Genomic DNA, 20989 nt, shown 5'->3' with positions numbered 1-20989 from the left:
AGAGAGAGAGAGGGGGGTGATGATGTTGTTGGTTGATCTGTGATCTATGGTGATTGATATGTGGGTAGCCTTAGTTAGAGTTAGTTGTTCTTAGGTGCCGGAGATAATGTATTCCGTTTTCTCTTTGGATTGATATCGCCCAGCTACGAACTGATATACAGCTGATTATCATCAGCATACAAGTGAGAACAACACAGGGCTCAAAACAGAACCCAGCGGAACTCCGTAAGAGGATCTTTCTTGCACTTGATGTAGACTCGCATTGTCCTTACAGTGAGACATGATCTGATCCACTGAAGATGAACACTCTATATTCCAAGTGATGTTCAAGACGGGCGAGAAGAATACCATGATCAACAGTATCAAATGCCGCGGAGAGGTCCAAAACAATCAGTAGGACGACTCCTTGCTCTCTCTCTTTTGACATTTTGAAGTGACCACCCCTGATGTATGACTGGGTGTTTGGCATATTTCATACACTAGCATTTCGTGTTACTTCAAAAATGGTTTTGGATTTTTTGTGACGTTTAGGCCTCTTGATAGAATCGGTCTTCAGTAACCCATGCTTGTAAATGACGACTTACGGGATCAGGTGGCTCGCTGACTTGATTCACAATTGCTTAACAATCGCTTAGATCGATGTTCGTGCTCTTGATTACTGGATTGTCTGGTCCAGATTGGATTATTTGCAGACCGCTGCCATAGAGGTGGAATATCTCTAAACTAAGCCCACTCACTCTGAAAACGCTACTGGATATGAGTTCCACCATTATAAACACCGTGAACATGCTACATTTGCACATACAGTGACTAGATGTAGTTAAATCAACTTCTTCAGGAGGCTTAGGTTACTCCTAACTGTGCCATGACCTCATTTACATTTAACTGCTGATGTGCAGTTTTCTTGATGAAGGGAATGTGGACAGTGATGAGCTGGGTTGGCATTGTGTTACCATTGCCTTGTTGACACTGTATTGACAGTGTTGTGTTGACATTGTGTGGCGGACAATGTTGTGTTGACAAACTGATGTTTCCACAGTATTCATCCAACATATAAATCCAGCTATGCTATAATAAAGCTGAAGTACTCCTCACTTGACTCACTCACTCACTCACCCACCCATGCCCTCAACCACCCATCCTCTCACTCACCCACCAGCCCGACCCCTAACTTCCTGCCATATTAATACTTGACTTTGACAAAGCTTCCACAGCAAAAATAACTTGGTTTCCGTTCTTGCGGAAACCTGATGGATACTGGGTAATGTAGGTTTCCGCTAGGTTTCAGTTTCAGGAAACGCGCAATGAGAGTTTCCGCATAGTTTCCACAACTGAAACTAACAAGTCTTAGTTGCCGTCATGTTTCCGTCAACTGAAACTGTAGTTGGAAGTTTCCATTTAGTTTCAGTTTACTGAAACCTTTATAGCTGGAGTGAGTAAGTTTCTGGTCTTGCGGAAACCTTGTGGATCTTGGGTAATGTAGGTTTCCGCTAGGTTTCTGTACAAGGAAGATGACAATGAGAGTTCGCTTAGTTTAGAAAGCTGAAATATGTTGTATTATCTTGTTATATTTATTACATATTTATTTGAACAAAAAACAGACGCTGGAAATATTATGATCCAACTGTTTCATTTCTTAGAAAAGCTCACATTTTAATGCAACAGGGCAGTTGCAGTAGTACACAATTCGCTGTATTAAGAAACTGGGGCGCTCAGAGAAGAGTAACAGAATTCTCTGCACACAAGCATTGCTCAGGAAGTAGGCACACTGAATGAAGACGAGCTAGCCAGTACACAAAGTGCTTTGTTCTTCTGTAGATGTTTGTTGGTGTATGCGAGTCCTGGTTAATATCTGGCGAAACATCTGAATCCGAATCAATCAGGCTCTCACATTGTGGTGGTAATAGCTCGCAAACCTTGAATGTGCTGTTAATATGTTGGTCACTGTCAGTGTCTGGAAAGGAAAAGGACATTCAGTTTGAATCATCAATTCAACTGAGAGACAATTCAATGAATGAAACACAGCAATATATATGATAATGCAGATAACATGTATTACAAATATTAAATACGTATTACCATTTGCTCACTTTCAGTTATTACAGTTACATGTATGATACATACATTAAATATATTAAACATGGATAGCAAAGTGACAGTGCAAACTCGATTTTTAGTGAAATCTAAAAATTCTTTGATGACTAACCTGATGAAACATTTGTCATTCACCCGAAAAATCTTTACAAACTAACAAACATCTTGTTACGGAGATGGAGATAACGTGTTTTTCTTGAAACAGACGTCTGGCAGTGAGGACAGAAAAGCCGTATTTCTCCTGGAATTTAAAATATATGTATATATTATGCTTGAATCCATGTACAGTTACACTTTGAGTGAGGTCAAAAAGGTTTGTTGTATGTATTAACATAGTGTCAGCTTCATTATAAAGCTATATGAATAATATTGTTATAAAAGAGATTCCCTTACCGGGCATCATTCTCTGAGTTTGTTGGTCCACAATCCATATCTGTAAATCAAATAACTGACACAACGATTCTTTCAGAAATATGAAACTTGAGGTGTGATGATAATGTCAATGCATTGTAGGGCTAACACATGCAACATGTACTGATGGACAAGGTTTTAATGGTTATAAAACAAATATCAAACCATGAAACTGATTAACTGGTACAACTGGATACACAGAACTGACACAGAACATATATTACAGTTACTAGATAATTTGATGAACTAATAAATGTATGATGTGACTTGGTTGAAATATTTCTGGAGTACAGATTATATGAATAGATATAACGAAGACATATATGCGGAATATCTCTGGGTACCCATGTTAAAACAAATATTGTAGAAACCAACCATATTTCAGAAACGTATTTCTCGTGATTTTAGGCTGTTTTTCTTGACAATTACTTGTCGCAATGTCCACAAAGAACTGTGTCCCTGCAGCAGAAAGTGCCACGAATAGTCTACAGAAATTATGCATGTACAAATCATAGCCAAAGGGTCAGTGGGATTGTGCTTCATTCTTCATTCACATTGACAAATGAATTAAGGTTTCAAAGAAATTGTGACACATCACCAAATTATATTAGTAATAGTAGTAAAGTTAACTTAAAGGGTAGATAGGGATAGTAGATCTGGGTGTATAACTGAAAAGAACAAACAATGTTGTGAGCACAGTGCGTAAATGGGGGGGGGGGGGGGGGGGGGTCCATCCAGCAGAAATATATCCGGATACTACCTTCTCCTGACAGGATTTTAGAAAATAACTTATTTGCCACAATAAAGTTTCCCATGAGTGCTAAATCAGTAGGACTCATGACGCTCGGGCATGTTAAAGTAAGGTGAACATGTTTTCACAATTAATCACTGTTAGTAATCACAAGGTCTACATATTGATGCTTGACACTGAGAAAAAGCAATCAGTGACGCTAATGCGATGAAAAGACTGCTAAAACCATAACTGCTCACTGTTGTCACTTTGAGTACTTACATTCAATCCGCTGAATTCCACTTTCACACTCCCCTTTGATGTCGGCAATGTAAACAAATAAACGAATGGCGACAGGATCACGTCCACGCGAGACTATCTAATTGTTAACAAAACAACTCACAACAGGGTGTACCTTCCTCTTTTGTTGTAGAACGAGGAAATCTACTGTCAAATGGTCACATTAGATTTATTTAAAAAACACAATGACAAAACTGTCTATTTCCCGTGAGTGTTAGCGAGACGCCATCTTGTTTGGCGGGTAGGAACAAATTCGTTTTCCTAGCAATTATTTTTCAAAACTTTAAGCATAAGATGGCTGCGTCGTGTAAACTTTGCCATGGCCACCTCACTTTCCCCAAAAGCACTCGACGAAAGAATTCGCGACTTGGAGAAGAAAGCAGAGAACGGATGCGAGCAACTCGGAGTACCTCGGATGTGTCAGGTAAGACCGAGGGTATTTTATTGTAAATAACGTTTAAAGAAGTATTGCGTTAATGACAGAAATCCGGATAGATTATAAAGTTTATCCCGCGAATGTATATTTTCGCTCGTATTATTTTTAAATGTTATCGTTAAATCTAAGTAAAATAGGCCTGAAAAATAAGTTTGTTTATATTCCATTTCAATAGATCGACATGGTATAGAATACACCAAGCTTGTATTTGTAAGTAACTATCTTAGTACTAACCAGAAGTATTTACTTAAGTTTAAAGGGGCAGACTTTTGATTTTAGTGCTCCTGTTAATAGTTTGCAAATTTTAGCGTTGCAACTCGGTTAACACTTCTACAAAAGGTGTGTGTGTGTGTGGGGGGGGGGGGGGGGGGGGGGGATGAATTACGATCTGCATCAAAAAGATCCGCCATATGTAGTGGTTCACTCATAGGTTTACTGGGTATTGCAAGATGTATTTCACCAATTCAGATATATTTTAAAGAATGATAAAAATTATGGGCTTTTACAATGGCAACATTTCGGTGTAATTTATTAAATGCAATCCTGGATCATTAGTGAAATGAAATTGTTTACCCCCAAATTCGCTCAGAGGGGTCAGATGTGTTTCTGAACTATTTGAGGCAAACACTAAATTCATATAAGAAACTGTTAGCTCTGCGTAGGATACATTTAAAATTTCATGTAATTTTTCAATAATTTAATACATACGTGTTCAGCATAATCATATATATATACCTGTTATATTTAACGTATTTGATTTAATCTTTTAGGCTGTTGTGAGAAAAATCTGGACACGACTGCTCCTGGAGGATCACCCTTGTCTATCGAAGGTATGTGCTCATGTTACTAGGTAATTTCACTTTGAATATTTCATTAATTCACTTCCCTACGTACGTTTTCTCAAAATGAAAAATACATGAAAGTATCATTTGCAAATGGATTTGAATAGCCGGTAAACTAAATCAGTTTAACATTACACCTGTGTGAAATTGCCATCAAACTGACCCCTTGATTTTACAATGCTTAATTGCTGCAAGGTTATGTCATGTGATATAACTAAACTTCTTTTATCATGATCTTTATGTCAGTTGTTCACTTACCGGTTGCATAACTTTGGCAAACAGGATGTACATAGAATTTGCAGGAAATAACACAAAGGATGGTTAGCCTTTTTGGAAGTTATTTTAAATCATTTAACTACAAAATGGTAAACTTTCAGAACAATATATGTATTCAAAGTTATAAATCTGCAGTTTACTTGGTTGTATAATTTTCACTGACGATCGTTAATTTTAATAGACATTGTGTTGAATGCATGATTGAATGAAGTGCAAGAAAAATGACATTTGTTTTTATTTCAGTAAAGCCGATGACAAGGACTCTATGAATATAGTAGTCAAAGAAACAAGTGACTATATCACGACCAAGGATGGTCAATAGGATCTTGTGAAGGTAATTTTCACTCACCTGCCTGTCATTATAAATAGTTAATGATTTAAATAATAGTGTAAAGAGAGATTTATGGATGTTAACTTCAGTAACCAAGCCAGCATGGCATATATAAATACCTTTGCCTAACAGATGAACTAAAATGTGTGAAACATGCTGTATAGTACTTTAAACATTTATTTTCAGAAGCGCTTTGTAGAGTGGCGGAACAGGCGTGATGACCTCAGCAGACAAGAAACCGGAAAGAAAGTGTCACACAGAACAGCAGCAAAAAAAACCAAAAAAACCAAAAAGAATGAAATCCGTAAGTATATCTATTCGAATAATAACATGTAACAATTCTTCTCATTACAATGTGTGACAGATTCTAAATATACATTTAAAATGTTTATGGATTATTGCTTTTTACATTCTTAAGATATGTAACACATGATTCAGATCATAATTTCATAAATCATAACATCAAGTCAGTTAATGGTGATATATAAACATGTTATTACACTTCAGTGACTTCATGTCACTTCAGAGCAACAGATTGTGTGTCCATAAGAAAATAGGATATGTCATTAAATGTGATGAACTGCTTAACTTGTGTTGGGGTGATTAATGAAGTAAATAATTTTTCACGACACTTCCTTTTTAATAATTTGCAATCCATCTTGGCATTATGGTTTATCTGTTGATTGATTTTTGTTTAATTTTCAGAAAATTGCACTCCGCATGAAAAGCCTGAAAACTATTGACTGGCCAGATCGACGAAAGGAAAGGGTTTCAACTATACTTACCTTGGAAATGACTTCACCAGTTGTGAGTGATGAAGAAGATGCCAATTCATTGCTCTCTTACCCCTTTACCTGGGAATCTAAACTCAAGATGTCTGCACTGGACTCAGCCACAATTTTCAACGCCACCACCAAAGCTAAGGCCAACATGAAGACCAGGATGCGGCATCCAACCATCCGCTCAAGGATGCCCAAGTGGGCTAGTAAATAGCTAATCGATCACATGAACGGAATTTTATCTGTGATCAATTAAATTTGAATTATTCTCAATGTAAAACTTTAATAGTTTTGATATTCTTATTGTATTTCAATTAATACAATTTTATTCAATCTTAATTTTTATCTATTTTCCAAGAGACCTGTATTTACTTTAAATACATTTTTTGTACTTTCAATGTAACCTAAGTTCTTTATTGCATTTTATTTCATTGTTGTATTGCATGGTGACTGGGGTGTGTTTTTCTGTGTCAGCGTGAGGAGGTGCAGGAGGAGGCAAGGGATGCAACTGTTATAGCATGTTTTTAGAAATATTTTTGTCATAAGTGACAAATATTGATCTGTTATCTAGTGCTATATCTTTTTATTATTTATTAGATAAATGTTTGATCCATATTTGTCTGAAAATAAAACAGTGAATCTTATTGTATCTTTTGTTTTTCTTTATGTATACGTGATGATTGTACACAGACTCCTTATATTGTCTTTGCCAACCAGGAGTAACAAGAATGTTATATGCAATGACACACATTGAATGACTCCTGTGAACCCGAGTAAATGAAATGCTGTGGAAAGTTTTCTGGCAACAGAAACTCTGCGGAAACCTGATGGAGTCTTGGTAACTGAAACTCTGCGGAAACCTGATGGAGTCTTGGTGACTGAAACCCTGCGGAAACCTGATGGATCTCTAACTTAACTGAAACTCAACGGAAACTTGTTGGAGCATGGGTAACGGATACCGTGCGGAAACCCTTAGAAAGTGGGTAATTGACAGTTTCCGTCATTGCGGAAACTCAGTGTAAAAGAACGGAAACTCACTGGATTCTTGGTGGAAACTTAAGTTTCAGTCCACTTTCCATCAGGTTTCCGCACTGCGGAAACCAGGTTATTTTTGCTGTGTTCAGAATACTTTTTGACAGCCTTCATTTTCATCTCATGATAAAATACAAGGAGACAGACAGAGCAAGTTAGTGAGTTAGTACTATTAGTTTTGTGCCATATTTAGCAATGTTGCAGCAATAGTACCACAAGGGACACCAACCATATATGAACGTCAGACACTGTAACCTAATCGAATCATGGATCCTCCACGCAACAAAAACCATTAGTTTCCCCCACTGCTTTCAGACAGATGGAGGGACAGACAGACAATGTTTGTAATACCCCCTTGTCCATATATTTATTCGTAACAAATACTTAGAAACAGAAACAAGTATGCTATTTTACCATGTTTATTGACTGATGATTATAAGACACAGGACAAGATATGACAACAAAAGTACAAAGTACATCCAACGCTCTGAGCGTGTCAATCATTAAATCTACAGCAAATCTACATCAGATTTAACAAATACAAAACATTTAGAAAGTTCTTCACAGTAGTATCTCAACATAAATTCATTCTTTTTATACATTTTTTCAAAATAAAAAAATAAAAAAAACATAATCACCTTTAACTTGCATTCACTATAAGAGAAAAGTTTCCATCTTATCTCAATCACTGCAATAGCTTATAAAACTTTCAAGTATTGGAATATTACATCCAAAATTAATGCTGAAATCAAAACATATTTTTTCATATTTTAACATAAGTCTCCTTGTACAAGCAGTATGTCATCATTTAAAATCATCAGTTTTGACAGAAAAAGAAAAAGCGCTTTTTTCCCAAAAATCATTATCATCATTATTATCATTCCTTATTGCATCCCATTTGATGGCAGTGAGTTTGCTGCATTAATGGGTCCACTATCCATTCATGTTTTCTGTTCACAAAATGATCCAAATGAAAACATTACGAAAATTATGGTAAGGCCCGACCAATTCTATTTCTTGTTTTACATGTTTTGTCCTCAGAAAACCTAAGGGCAAGAGGGAAAAACAAAAATAAAATAAAATCAACAAGGTAACATTCCTCTTACATATTTAAAGTGTTTTGTATCTGGCAATTTATGAAGTGTATATGGGACAAACAGTCTAAGTAAACTTAATCTCAGTGTATTTCGTTACACTCCACCACTATCATGGTTGTATGTATGCCATGTGCATCACCCAGAAGCGAGTGTATGCTAAATAGCATTCGGAATCGTTTGGGTACGAAACCTTTTCGAGATAAAAAGTTCAAAAGGTATGTTCGAATGTCCACTTTCACGATTTGGTAAGCTGTGTTCTGATTGGTCAATCTGAAAGGTTACCTGAAGCGACCTCCCATAAGGTTTTGTTAGACTCAGTAGTGGAGTGTAACGAAAAGTGCTGAGGATACGTTTACTTAGACTGATGAGACAAAAACCAACCAAACAGATATTTAATTGTAATGTTACATTTTGGGCCAAAAAAAACCAACCTAAGGATTATATTTTTAGAGTGGGAAAATTGGTTGTAATAGTCTTTTGTCAACAAAGTTGTTGTTGTTGATGTTGCTGGTTGCAGCAATACTGCAACAATACAGCAACAAGACACAAAAGAAACCAAACCAGCAAGACTGACCACCAGCTCCCGGTCTGTCTTACCCCAGTGAGTGAGTATGGTTTTACACCATTTTAGCACAATTCCAGTACTATCACAACAGGAGACGCCAGAACTGGTCTTGACATATTGTGCTCTGGGAATCAAACCCAAACCATTGGTGTGATGAGCAAACACTTTATCCATGAGGCAACCCCACCACTGAGCATGCGTTTGTCCATTCTCTTCCCACATAGGTTACTCAAGTCATATCTTTCTCCAAACCTCTGTTGTAATCTGCCCATAAATGGTGCGATTCTTCAAGATGCATGATTGGTTGCAATCAGATTTAGTTGTGCAATTAGGGATGTTGTTTCAAAAGTGATTATTTGCAAAGCCTCATTAATTTCCGAATGATTGAGGAAAACTGGAGCGTCTTCCCCTGCATGAATTGCAAACGTTTTTTCTAAACAGAAGTAAGACATGTTATGGTGGATCAATGGCATCTCCATTGCTCTTGTTGACAACAGACAAGCTAGTCATGAAATGTCTTGTTTGTCACATCAAGTTCCCAGCAGAGGAGGGATGTTTGTGGCCCCTTGTATTAGTCAACTAATTCCATGGTGATTGCCATATTGGATCAAAGTTGATGTAACATACATTCTGATTGGCCATAAAGAAGGGATATAAGTGTTGCAATTCTCAGCCGCTAGGGGATTTTACGAGAACGTGGAAATATGGCCATGTTAGAACAGAGGTTACATGAGAAGACATCACTTGTGTAAATTCTCTGTGGAGAGAGAATGAGGTTAGTGAAGTTCACTCATAACCATGATCTTACCAGGCTCTCCGATTGTACAAAAGTAAACATGTCCGGCAGATCTTGCTTGAAATGGACAGAAGACCCATTCAGTATTATTCTATACATACAGAGCAAGACATATTATATGCTTACATATCTATCTGCATTGTATGAAATAAGGCCTGTCCAACTCCAGCGACAGGCTAGATTTCTGACAAATGGTCTGAATTTACAGCTAGCCAGCTTGATGGTCTGGTAAAAAATAGAGATATTCCATATATCTGAGTAAATTCACCATATCTTTGTGTCTGGTCTGGTTAAATCAATTTGAGATGGTAACATTTTGAAGTCTGGCTGGGTCTGGCTTGGGTTTTGACTTATTTCATACACTGCAATATGTTCAGGGTATTCGCTAAGTTTTTCTCCACATTTAAAAATAACATAAATACAAGTACTAACACATGTAAATAAAATTTAATATTTCTACATAATTTTGCAATAAATAATTCAAGAATATGTTATATATGACAAAATGAATTATTAATTAATACATGAATGAAATATTTAAGAAAAGGTGAGCTGATAAATGTAACAAAGTGTCATTTGAAATTAAGCAAAAAATGTAAAGTTTTCACACGTACCATCATGAATATGTAATATTTATTTAGGAGAAAATTTAGGTTGAAAAGATGAACAAGGAAATATTGAAATACATAGCAATTTACAGTCCAAAAAAGCTCTTTGCAAATATATATATTTACATGCCATATTTGTTCAAGCATACCACACACTTTTGTCTATTTCATTCATAAATGTCAAGCAAATCCAATACCAACTCTGTATAGTACGTCCTAGACATCTGATTAACAAAATGTCTTTGTAATTATCAACATCTACCAATTTTTGACAAAATAATTCAGTATTTGTAAAAAGGCATTTATTCTTCAAAACCATTCTCTCAATTCATTTGAAGGACATATATCGTTCTACTTATCATCACAATAATTTACTAATATTCCCACTGAAGATAATGAATTATTGTGAGACAAGGTATGGAGAAAAAAAATAGTTTCCAAATTTTATCTAATGATTGAAAACGATATTAATGTACATATTTTGCCCTCTGTGTTTAAATATTTTTAACTGAATTTGAATTATGGCTTGAATTGACACTCATGTGATTGATAATTCATCAAATTTTGTAATAAATTAGCATTATATTTTTGTAATACCAAGGAGAAGAAATGTAGTCTGGTAGAAACTGGTGCTTGATATCTCTCATTGATGACTGCAATAACAAAACTGATTCATACCTTTACAATACGCAATGTACATCCAAGCTGAAAACATGCGCTCATCCAGTTACCTCCCTTTCAATATAACCTTTGGTCCATTATTGCAAAAGCACTGAAAGTCTGTTTGGTTATCATAATTCCTCTAAAAATATTAAACCTTTTCTAAATCTGTTTCACAAATTTAACAATCATTCACTGGAATTAATTTCAAAAGAGGAGGTTTTTCTGAATGCTGAAGAAATCAAAATTAATTTTTTTAATTTTAGAGGAATTATGGTCATTGTGCAAGGAATATTCAAGAGCTATAAGATTCTGATGTGAATAAAAGACTGAAGTCATGAAAATTTAAATGAAGGGAAAAAGTTTGTGTAAAGCAATACTGGAAAGGGAGATAACTGTGTAATGACCTTGACCAGTGCTGAATGAAGAAAGATGGTGGACAACAACAATTATGTGACACCAACTACGGAGTCCCTGATTTACACTTGTGACTTGAGAATGTAGTTCCTCCTTCAAAATAGTTTGCATCAGTAGGTACGCAGGCGTAGGATAAATATCCCACCTCTACGATCACGTGACCAGTTCTGTGAGAGTTACCTCCCCTCAGAAGGTCCTTCTGGTCATATCGGTTCTACAGTGATAAAATCTTAACATTATTCATGGCCTTTGGTGGTAACTGATGTAATGTCGAGTGTTATTAATTGTGTTTAAGTCTAGTATCTAGGGAAATTTAGGGAGGGTTATGAAAGACCTTGACCTTCTGTGTGGGATTCTACTCACAGTCGTGATCACGTGACTATCATTCGTCAGCCTTGTGTAATTCTTGGCTCATCTCCCCCAGCTTAGAATGAGAGTTCAGTAACTCTCATGTTGTCAGCAGCAGCTGATCACATGCTAATCACATGACTCAATCTATTTATAGAACTGTGCTCTCAGAGTTTACCCAACCCGTTCACTTTTTGTTCTTTCTGCCCTTGTTGTAGTTGCTGCTGCATCTTGGCAAGCATCGCGTGCATTCGTTGAATCTGGAAACAATGAATTCATGTGTGTATAGAATAATCACCATACAAACACTGGCATTAATTTTGGTGGAAAATGAGGAATTATACATGTACTTTAGATATTTTACGTGGCCCTCACCAAATTCTAATTGAGTGATTGTCTTTAGTTATAAATGCCGCACTCAGCAATATTCCAGCTATGTGGCAGCGGTCTTAAGTAATCAAGTCTGGACCAGACAATCAGTGATAAACAGCAGGATCATTGATCTGCACAACTGGGAACCAATGATATGTGTCAACCAAGCCATCAAGCCTGACCACCCAATCCCATTAGTTGCCTCTTATGACAAGCATGGTTTACTGAAGAGCAGGTCTGATCTTTACCAGTCACCAAATTCTAAGGCAAATCTGACTGTAAGAACGAAGTTAGTACCTGTTTTAATCAGAACCATTTATAAGTACATGCTTGTTCATGGGGTCTTATTGGCAGCCATGAAAACTTGCTCATTAATGGAAGACAATAATACAGAGACATTTTCATATTTATGTCAGACAGATCATAGAGACATCGACATTGTTGCAGTTGTTAATGTCTAACACCATGGAATTCTGACAAACATTGTTAGTCATTACTGTGGATTTTTACTGGCCTGATTGGATTTTTACTAGCCACAGACTTTTGGGCCAGTAGTTATTCCGCATACTGCTGACAGTCTTCCTTGATTATAGTACAAGGATCTATGAGGAAACAATGCTATCATAGTACACCAACAAAGACGTATTCAGAAATTCTATTGTCCAAAACTGTGTTCCTCTGGAGATATTGCTTGTGTGAGATCAAACGATATCTCCTAAGAGATATCATTTTAACAGCAGATTTTGCACAATGCCTTGACATCATCAATTACATGACTCACAATTCCATGATGTCAAAAACTTGATGACGTGACAATGCTATGATATGTACATCTCTGCACTGCAAGTCTTACGGCAATACTATGTTAAGAGATGTACATATTTTTATTGAAAACTAAGGAATGATTTATTGTGATAAATAGAATCTCACCCTCATTGATGAAAGTAAAAACATCCTTGGCCTCGGATATTTCTAATTTTATCAACTCCTGATGATATGTTTGATATCAAAAGACACTGGTGAGATTCTCTATATATCCACCATGTAATGAGAGCCTACAGTCAGTGTACCATGTTAAACCTTTACTGGCCTCCATGATGCAGATACCCACCTCAGCATCTTTCTGCTGCAACAGTTTGTCTGCATCCATGATGGCTTCGAAGTTGGGACTGGAGTCTCTCTTCAGTTTGCTGGGGAAAAAAATAACCAAAATATGAAACTGCACATACCAATACTAATCGGACAAGCATTCAGATTAAAAATGTGTGTGAGTGAGTATGGTTTTACATCACTAGCAATATTCCAACAATGGGATACCATGGGATACCAGTAATGGGCTTCACACATTGTAGCCATGAGGGGAATCAAACCCCAGTCTTCAGCATGATAAGCAAATGCTTTAATCACAAGGCTTACCCCACCGCCCCAAACGCAAAGAAATCCCAAGGGAGATAACTGACTCCTATAAACTAACTAAATATGCAGCCTCCACACATTCGAATATGGCACATGGTCAAGTTGCCATTAACATTTCTGTTAGTTGTTAAGAATTGTTATGAGTATGTGCTACAGTAAAAATGCAATAGAAAAATAAAACAAATATACAAATACAAATATACAAAAAGTATTCACAAGCAAAATGATCTCCAAAACATGCTCATTAAAGATGTCTGTAAGCTGCACTGCCAGATTAACAAGACAAGATTTCAGGACCTTCAAAGTAAGAACATCCGAACTATGGATAGGACCTCACAGTATATGTACTGAATTCCAGAAGACATGTTAATATCACAAATGTTAAAATTTGTAGGAAATAAGATGATTGACCTCTTTGTCTGGCATTCTAGAAGCTGGGTTGATGATGGATGAGGACTATTTTCATGGATATACAACTTCTTTATTCTGGATAGGTGATGTTTTAACGTAGATTGTGGTTGTCAAGCAAGAACATTGAATATCCATAAATATAGTTCTCATTTTTTATTAAGACAAATAAATGGATCCTAAAAAGGCTGTTAGTGGAGGCCATTCTCGATACTGAAGTCTGTCTCTTAAATGGCATTACCAAAAGTATTGATGCAACAAGAGTTAATCAAAATGATCACAAAACACATCTGGTTATAAATAACGATCATTTGTGTGTTTATTATATGGATTCACACTGTATTTTTGCATGATTTTATAAACAAACATCAATCTCTTACACTATTTTACATGATTTGCATTTATTTTGGGACTGAGTATATTTCATCTTCAATGACAACCCTGACCTGAATTAAACAGTTGTTGACATACCTTCTGTCCTTCTGTGAAGTTGTGAGGTGATCTTTGAGATGTTCTGCTCTGTAATTCTCATAATGGCAGTCAGACGTTATATCTTTCAAATCCTGCATGTGAGTGCTGAAACAGAATAGGCAGACTGATGAGTTTCATGCCAATTTCAACATTGTTCCTTATGTTGATGTGAGAGGACAGCCCAAAAATGTAGGTGTTGGATTTTACCAAACTGGCGAAATCCACAAACCTCAGTAGAGCCCTAAGAAACAATTGAACGTAATGGGACGAGGGATTCAAAATAAAAATATAAGGCCATGGGATGAACTGAGGTACCTTCGACAACAGTATGCCTGAATGTATAAAAAACTAAAGAAAAATACATGTAACTGCTTGCACAACTCTTGTGATGAAGTGATAAGTTGTCTTTTGCTCTTGTAGAGCCTTCAGTCCATCTCGATTTCGCTCGTTAAATACCAAACAACTTGCTCGTTTCATAAATATGGTTTTTGCAGGGAACATTGTTTAGTATTCTCGATATCTGACACTGTAAATAGCCATTTCATTACACAATCTCTATTTAAATCTAGTTTTCAAACATGTACTTTTGGGGGGAAGGGGGTGGGGGGTGCTCCAGCACTCTAACTAGACAGTCCTATCCACAGTCTCAGGCTCACCTTATTAACATTTGCCGCAGCTTGTTAAAGTCGCAGTGGTTGGGGTTGTCAACTGAAACAACATGTACATATCATATCAGATACATTTTAACACATAACACATGACAACAAAGGCATAATATTTGGATTTCTATGTCTGAAAGCTATTAGTTAACAATCAAGATGAATTCAATCAAAATTATTCACATCCATGTATTTTTCTGTCTCTGACCTTCATGACACTATCACAGGACATGCAAACCCTAGACAAATATGATGCCTCTAAGAGTGTTTAGAGTAGCCTCCCTTTGATAAAGGACAGAACTAGTAACTTTACAATCTTTATTATGTCTGAAGGTAGCTACACCACTGTCTAAGAAACATGTGTGATTTGAAACTTAATACTGGACAAAATAAGTTATGGATATTGGTAGTTTTGATGACTGATATTTTATCAGTATGTCTATGAATAAATTTCAAAATTTACAAATATCCCATATATCCAGGAAAGCGCACAATGGTTAGGTAATGTTGAGAGCAGCTTACCTTCTACAATGCCCCAGGGGTACGCCCGGCCCCTGATCCTCTTTCCCCCAGCCTCCACTACAGTGTTACAGCCGACTACAGCGAAGGGAACAGCAGCCTGGCAGAGAAGCATATGACAATAGTCATTATCTTACCTCACACATATATGTCACTTTCTGACTGGCTGAGTGCTTGTCTATTATTTTCAATGCACCTTGCTTACAAGTGAGTAATATTTCTATGTACCCCACTGGAAATGCCAAACTCATTTGGTAATTCATGGTAGTAAATCCTTATCTCGAATAACACTGACTCATATAAAGAAATTATTGATGTATTGTGAATGTTAATCGATGAAAGGGAGATAACTCTATCTGTTTTTCTTGTCATTTGCAAAAGCTAGCGATGGCTATAAAAGTTTTATTCTCATGCCTCATACAATTCAAAATTAACATTGAGGTGTTCGGTAAGATAAACAATTTGTTCACTGGTCCCTCTTCAGGCTCATGGACATAAACAAACATCGACCCATCAACCCATGGGTTCCCGAGGGACCATTGAACAACCAGTGAATGTATAAGAATGTTGACGCCTGGGAACTCATGAATCTATGACACTTAAGGCATGTTCTTGGTCAATATAGCAAAAAGCACAAAAATTAAAAACGTAACGTAAAAATGAACAACATTGTAGGTTTGTCTTTGCTGTTAGATTGGTCTGATCAATGTTTTGTAGTGAGTGAGTGAGTGAGTGAGTGTAGTTTTTTGCAACACTCATTAATTTTCCAGCTTTAAGGCAGCAGTCTGTAAATAATCACGCTTGGACCAGAAAATCCATTCATCAACAGCATGAGCATCATAATGAAGATGATGTCCTCTTGATTGTCTATCTCACCTTCAAGTCACTGTCCTGCTTCTTGAACTCCTCGTCTTCATCGCTGTCACAGTCGGGGAACTCATAGATGTGGATATCATTCTTCTCAATCTCATCCATGATCTGTCAACATAAACTCTGGAGTAAAATGGTGGGTGGATGTCAGGATGGTCTGTGGATGGATGGATGGACAGATGGGTGAGTGAGTGTATGGACTGGCAGATGGCTGAAGGGTCAGATGGAAGACAGATGATGATGGACAGATAGGTGGATGGGTGAATGAATGGCTACAGAGATGGATCTCTGGGTGGGCAGGTGGAAGGATGGATATATGGGTGGGAAGATGGGTGATCAGATAGATGGATGGGCAGATAGGTGGATGGATGGGCAGATGGATGGATAGATTCAGATGGATGGATGGGTATAGAGATGGATCTATGGTGGGAAAATGGGTGGGCAGATAGATGGATAGACAGATGGGTGGATGGTTGGGCATATGGATGGACTGATTGAGAGATGGATGGATGGGTGGATTGGTATATAGATGGACAGGTGGATGCATGGATGGATGGGCAGATGGCTAGCAAGCTTGCTGGCTGGCTGGATGTGTGTTGATGTGATGGAAGACAGGTTGACAGATAAATGCAAATGGATGGTTGGATGGATGGCTGGATCTATGGATGGCTGGGTTGGTTGGCAGGTTGGTTGATGGATGGCTGGATCTATGGATGGCTGGGTTGGTTGGCAGGTTGGTTGATGGATGGATGGATGTCTAGCAACAAAAAAGTTGTTACTGGGCAAGACTTGGATACATAAATAAGTTAGTTTCTACTTACCCTTTGTTTTAATCTCTTCACCTCAGCCTTCGTAAGAATGTCGGACTTAGCAAGCAGTGGCACAATGTTAACTTTGTTATGTAGTTTCTTCATTACTTGTATATCGATTGGCTTCAACCTACAAATGACAGGTATGAACAATTAGCTATACAAAGTATAGAAGATATAGAATATGCAAGACTATACAATATAAAACTTGTTTTTCTCCATACTACAAAGTGTTTATTGATCAATCTAACTGTATGTATAATTAGAGTCTTCACAACACCCTACTGTATTCTTGTTAGAATATGGGAATATGAAGTGATCTTGTGATATGTGGACTCACTCGTGCCCAAATGAGGATGTGATGTAAGTGTTCTAGTGATAAATGAACTCACCCATGTTCAAATGAGGATATGAAGTGTTCTAGTGATATGTAGACTCATCCATGCTGGGGGATATGACATGTTTTACTGATTTGTGGCCTCATATAGGAATATGACATGATCTATTAATATGTAGACTGATATGGGGTTAAGATGTGTTGTAGTGATATGTTGATTCATATGGGGATGTGACATGTTCTAGTGATATGTGGACTCACCCATGCCTGTATGGGGATATGACATGTTCTAGTGATATGTGGACTCACCCATGCCTGTATGGGGATATGACATGTTCTAGTGATATGTGGACTCACCCATGCCTGTATGGGTATATGACATGTTCTAGTGATATGTGGACTCACCCATGCCTGTATGGGTATATGACATGTTCTAGTGATATGTGGACTCACCCATGCCTGTACGGGTATATGACATGTTCTAGTGATATGTGGAATCACCCATGCCTGTATGGGGATATGACATGTTCTAGTGATATGTGGAATCACCCATGCCCATATGGGGATATGACGTGTTCTAGTGATATGTGGAATCACCCATGCCCATATGGGGATATGACGTGTTCTAGTGATATGTGGAATCACCCATGCCCATATGGGGATATGACGTGTTCTAGTGATATGTGGACTCACCCATGCCTGTATGGGGATATGACATGTTCTAGTGATATGTGGAATCACCCATGCCCATATGGGGATATGACGTGTTCTAGTGATATGTGGACTCACCCATGCCTGTATGGGGATATGACATGTTCTAGTGATATGTGGAATCACCCATGCCCATATGGGGATATGACGTGTTCTAGTGATATGTGGACTCACCCATGCCTGTATGGGGATATGACATGTTCTAGTGATATGTGGACTCACCCATGCCCATATGGGGATATGACGTGTTCTAGTGATATGTGCACTCACCCATGCCTGTATGGGGATATGACATGTTCTAGTGATATGTGGACTCACCCATGCCTGTATGGGGATATGACATGTTGTAGTGATATGTGGACTCACCCATGCCTGTATGGGGATATGACATGTTCTAGTGATATGTGGACTCACCCATGCCTGTATGGGGATATGACATGTTCTAGTGATATGTGGACTCACCCATGCCTGTATGGGGATATGACATGTTCTAGTGATATGTGGACTCACCCATGCCCGTATGGGGATATGACATGTTCTAGTGATATGTGGACTCACCCATGCCTGTATGGGGATATGACATGTTCTAGTGATATGTAGACTCAACCATGCCTGTATGGGGATATGACATGTTGTAGTGATATGTGGACTCACCCATGCCTGTATGGGGATATGACATGTTCTAGTGATATGTAGACTCAACCATGCCTGTATGGGGATATGACATGTTGTAGTGATATGTGGACTCACCCATGCCTGTATGGGGATATGACATGTTGTAGTGATATGTGGACTCACCCATGCCCATATGGGGATATGAAGTAAAGGACACAATGCACTCGGTTATCAACAATATTCTTTCGGTTCAGTCCGCTCTCATCTTGGAAGTATTGTTCAAACTGTTTGTCGATGTAGGAGACAAGACTTTTCCAGCTGCATACCGAAAATGGAGAAATTGGACAATAAAGTTTCCTGGTTAATCACACCAGAAAGTAGTACAAACACATACTGCTGCAAGGTATTACCGGTATACCAGTATATTGCAATACACTTTTCAAATGATACGTATTGCAATAATATTTCTGAGAACCGGTACATTGGGTAAAGAACATATAAAGTTTTTTTGTGATTATTTTAATGTTTCGAACTAAAATTTTGTTCACAACAATTTTTTCCTTTGTTATTCAATGACAAAACAGCATAAAAAGAAGAAAGTAGAATCCCTGACTAGCAACCTAATTTTGAGATTGCTGTTGTCAGAGCCATAAGATATACATATTTATGTTAGGGACTAAAGTGAAAAATAGGCTTGACATTTACTGTCAAATACTTAAGTTCCCAATATATCGCAATACGTGTCACAATACAGGTGCCTGAATCGCAATATATTGCAATACAATTTATTTGCCTATACACGGCCCTATAAATACATCAAAGAGTATCCTTTTGTGTCGTGAACTCGTTCATGTGTACTATATGTCACGTAGGAAAACCAAACAAGGGAGATAACTCTCTCAAGCCTGACTGTACACCTTCTGTTATGCCTAATTATTTTAATGGAATGGTCTCTTATAGTGCATGGAATCATGTTTCCTCGAAGGGTCCTGTGACAGTTTAACCTCAGTTCACTCACCTGCTCTCTGCATTGACTGCATCGTTGTACCCAGGAGTGTCTACAATAGTTAAGCGTAGTTTCACACCCTTCTCCTCGATCTCCAGTTGTTTCTTCTCTATCTCCACTGTACAGCTCACCCGATCTGAATACATAAAGGAGTGAGTGAGTGAGTGAGTGAGAGTGTTTCTCTTTCTTTCCCTTTCATTGTAATGATATCCATCAACATTATCATGATCAGATATTCACACATACCTTCTACACGGGTCACCTCTCTTTCCTTGTAGAGGTCTGTGAGGAACAGACTGTTGATTAAAGTTGATTTCCCGAGGCCCATCTCCCCTGAAAACAGATACTGTATTCTTAGCAGCGGTCTCTACATTAGTGGGTTGTAGTGTACTGTGGTCACAGTTGGGAGCTGTTCATTTGATATTTGCATACAACTAACCAAGTTGACCAACCAAACCAGTGGTTGATATGCTGAGCAACAACGCACTCAGTAGGCACAAAGTCACTTACATTGGTACAGTATATACATTTCACTCTTGCAACATGCATATATTGCTGGGATCTGTTCTAACCCATAATCCCTTCTGTGACTATATAGATGTATTTGAGACATTGTCTACACAGTATCAGTTATGTAAATGTAACACTGTCTATTAGGCATCAGTCATGCTGCAAGACACTGTCCAAAGGCTGTGGAGGTCTGAGCAGGTGGCCTGGATATTGAGACTGAAAATGTCCAAGAAATATGTTTATAAAAATAAATAGCCTTCAGTTAAACATTGTTGGGCAGTATTTATAGTTTATTCGTAATATTTATGAAAAAGTATTGCTTCTATTGCATAACGGAGAGTGTTATTGGTACAGTAAAGCAATCTGATAAACTTGGCATCCAAAACTCATAAATACGCAAATTAGGTCAATAAACAACTACATTCACAAAGCTTCTTACTTGCCACACAAACCCTAAAACATAGCATCTCATTGATGGCAGCATTAACAGGGGGATTTCCATTGCCTCGTGAATGTCCTTCACCCTGTTGTACCGCTAAATATTCTCACGAGAAAATTTCTTTT

General features: G+C 37.6%; 1 protein-coding gene and 1 long non-coding RNA gene across 3 annotated transcripts in view; both read right to left on the bottom strand.

The window, feature by feature from the left end:
- Nucleotides 1-1613: 1613 nt before the first annotated feature.
- LOC137283861 (uncharacterized) lies at nt 1614-3598 on the bottom strand. Its single transcript, XR_010956880.1, has 5 exons — nt 3518-3598; nt 2881-2964; nt 2488-2527; nt 2207-2335; nt 1614-1954 (listed from the first exon to the last, which is right to left on the bottom strand). It is a non-coding gene; the product is annotated as an uncharacterized lncRNA (long non-coding RNA).
- A 4036-nt stretch (nt 3599-7634) lies between these two features.
- LOC137298934 (septin-2-like) overlaps nt 7635-20989 on the bottom strand; it is a 104351-nt gene continuing 90996 nt past the window's right edge. For both annotated transcript variants that reach the window (XM_067831329.1, XM_067831321.1), the window contains 10 exons: nt 20162-20248; nt 19928-20051; nt 19093-19227; nt 17259-17376; nt 16444-16545; nt 15571-15667; nt 15046-15097; nt 14390-14494; nt 13206-13284; nt 7635-11982 (listed from right to left, as the gene is read on the bottom strand). In XM_067831329.1, the coding sequence (XP_067687430.1) occupies nt 11890-11982; nt 13206-13284; nt 14390-14494; nt 15046-15097; nt 15571-15667; nt 16444-16545; nt 17259-17376; nt 19093-19227; nt 19928-20051; nt 20162-20248 (992 nt within the window). In that variant the 3' untranslated portion in view covers nt 7635-11889. The remainder of the gene's footprint in view (nt 11983-13205; nt 13285-14389; nt 14495-15045; nt 15098-15570; nt 15668-16443; nt 16546-17258; nt 17377-19092; nt 19228-19927; nt 20052-20161; nt 20249-20989) is intronic.

The sequence above is a fragment of the Haliotis asinina genome, chromosome 1 (assembly GCF_037392515.1).
Source record: "Haliotis asinina isolate JCU_RB_2024 chromosome 1, JCU_Hal_asi_v2, whole genome shotgun sequence".
NCBI classification, from domain to species: Eukaryota; Metazoa; Mollusca; class Gastropoda; order Lepetellida; family Haliotidae; genus Haliotis; species Haliotis asinina.
The sequence above is the reverse complement of the archived record's forward strand: the minus strand, read 5'-3'. Positions and strand labels throughout refer to the sequence as shown.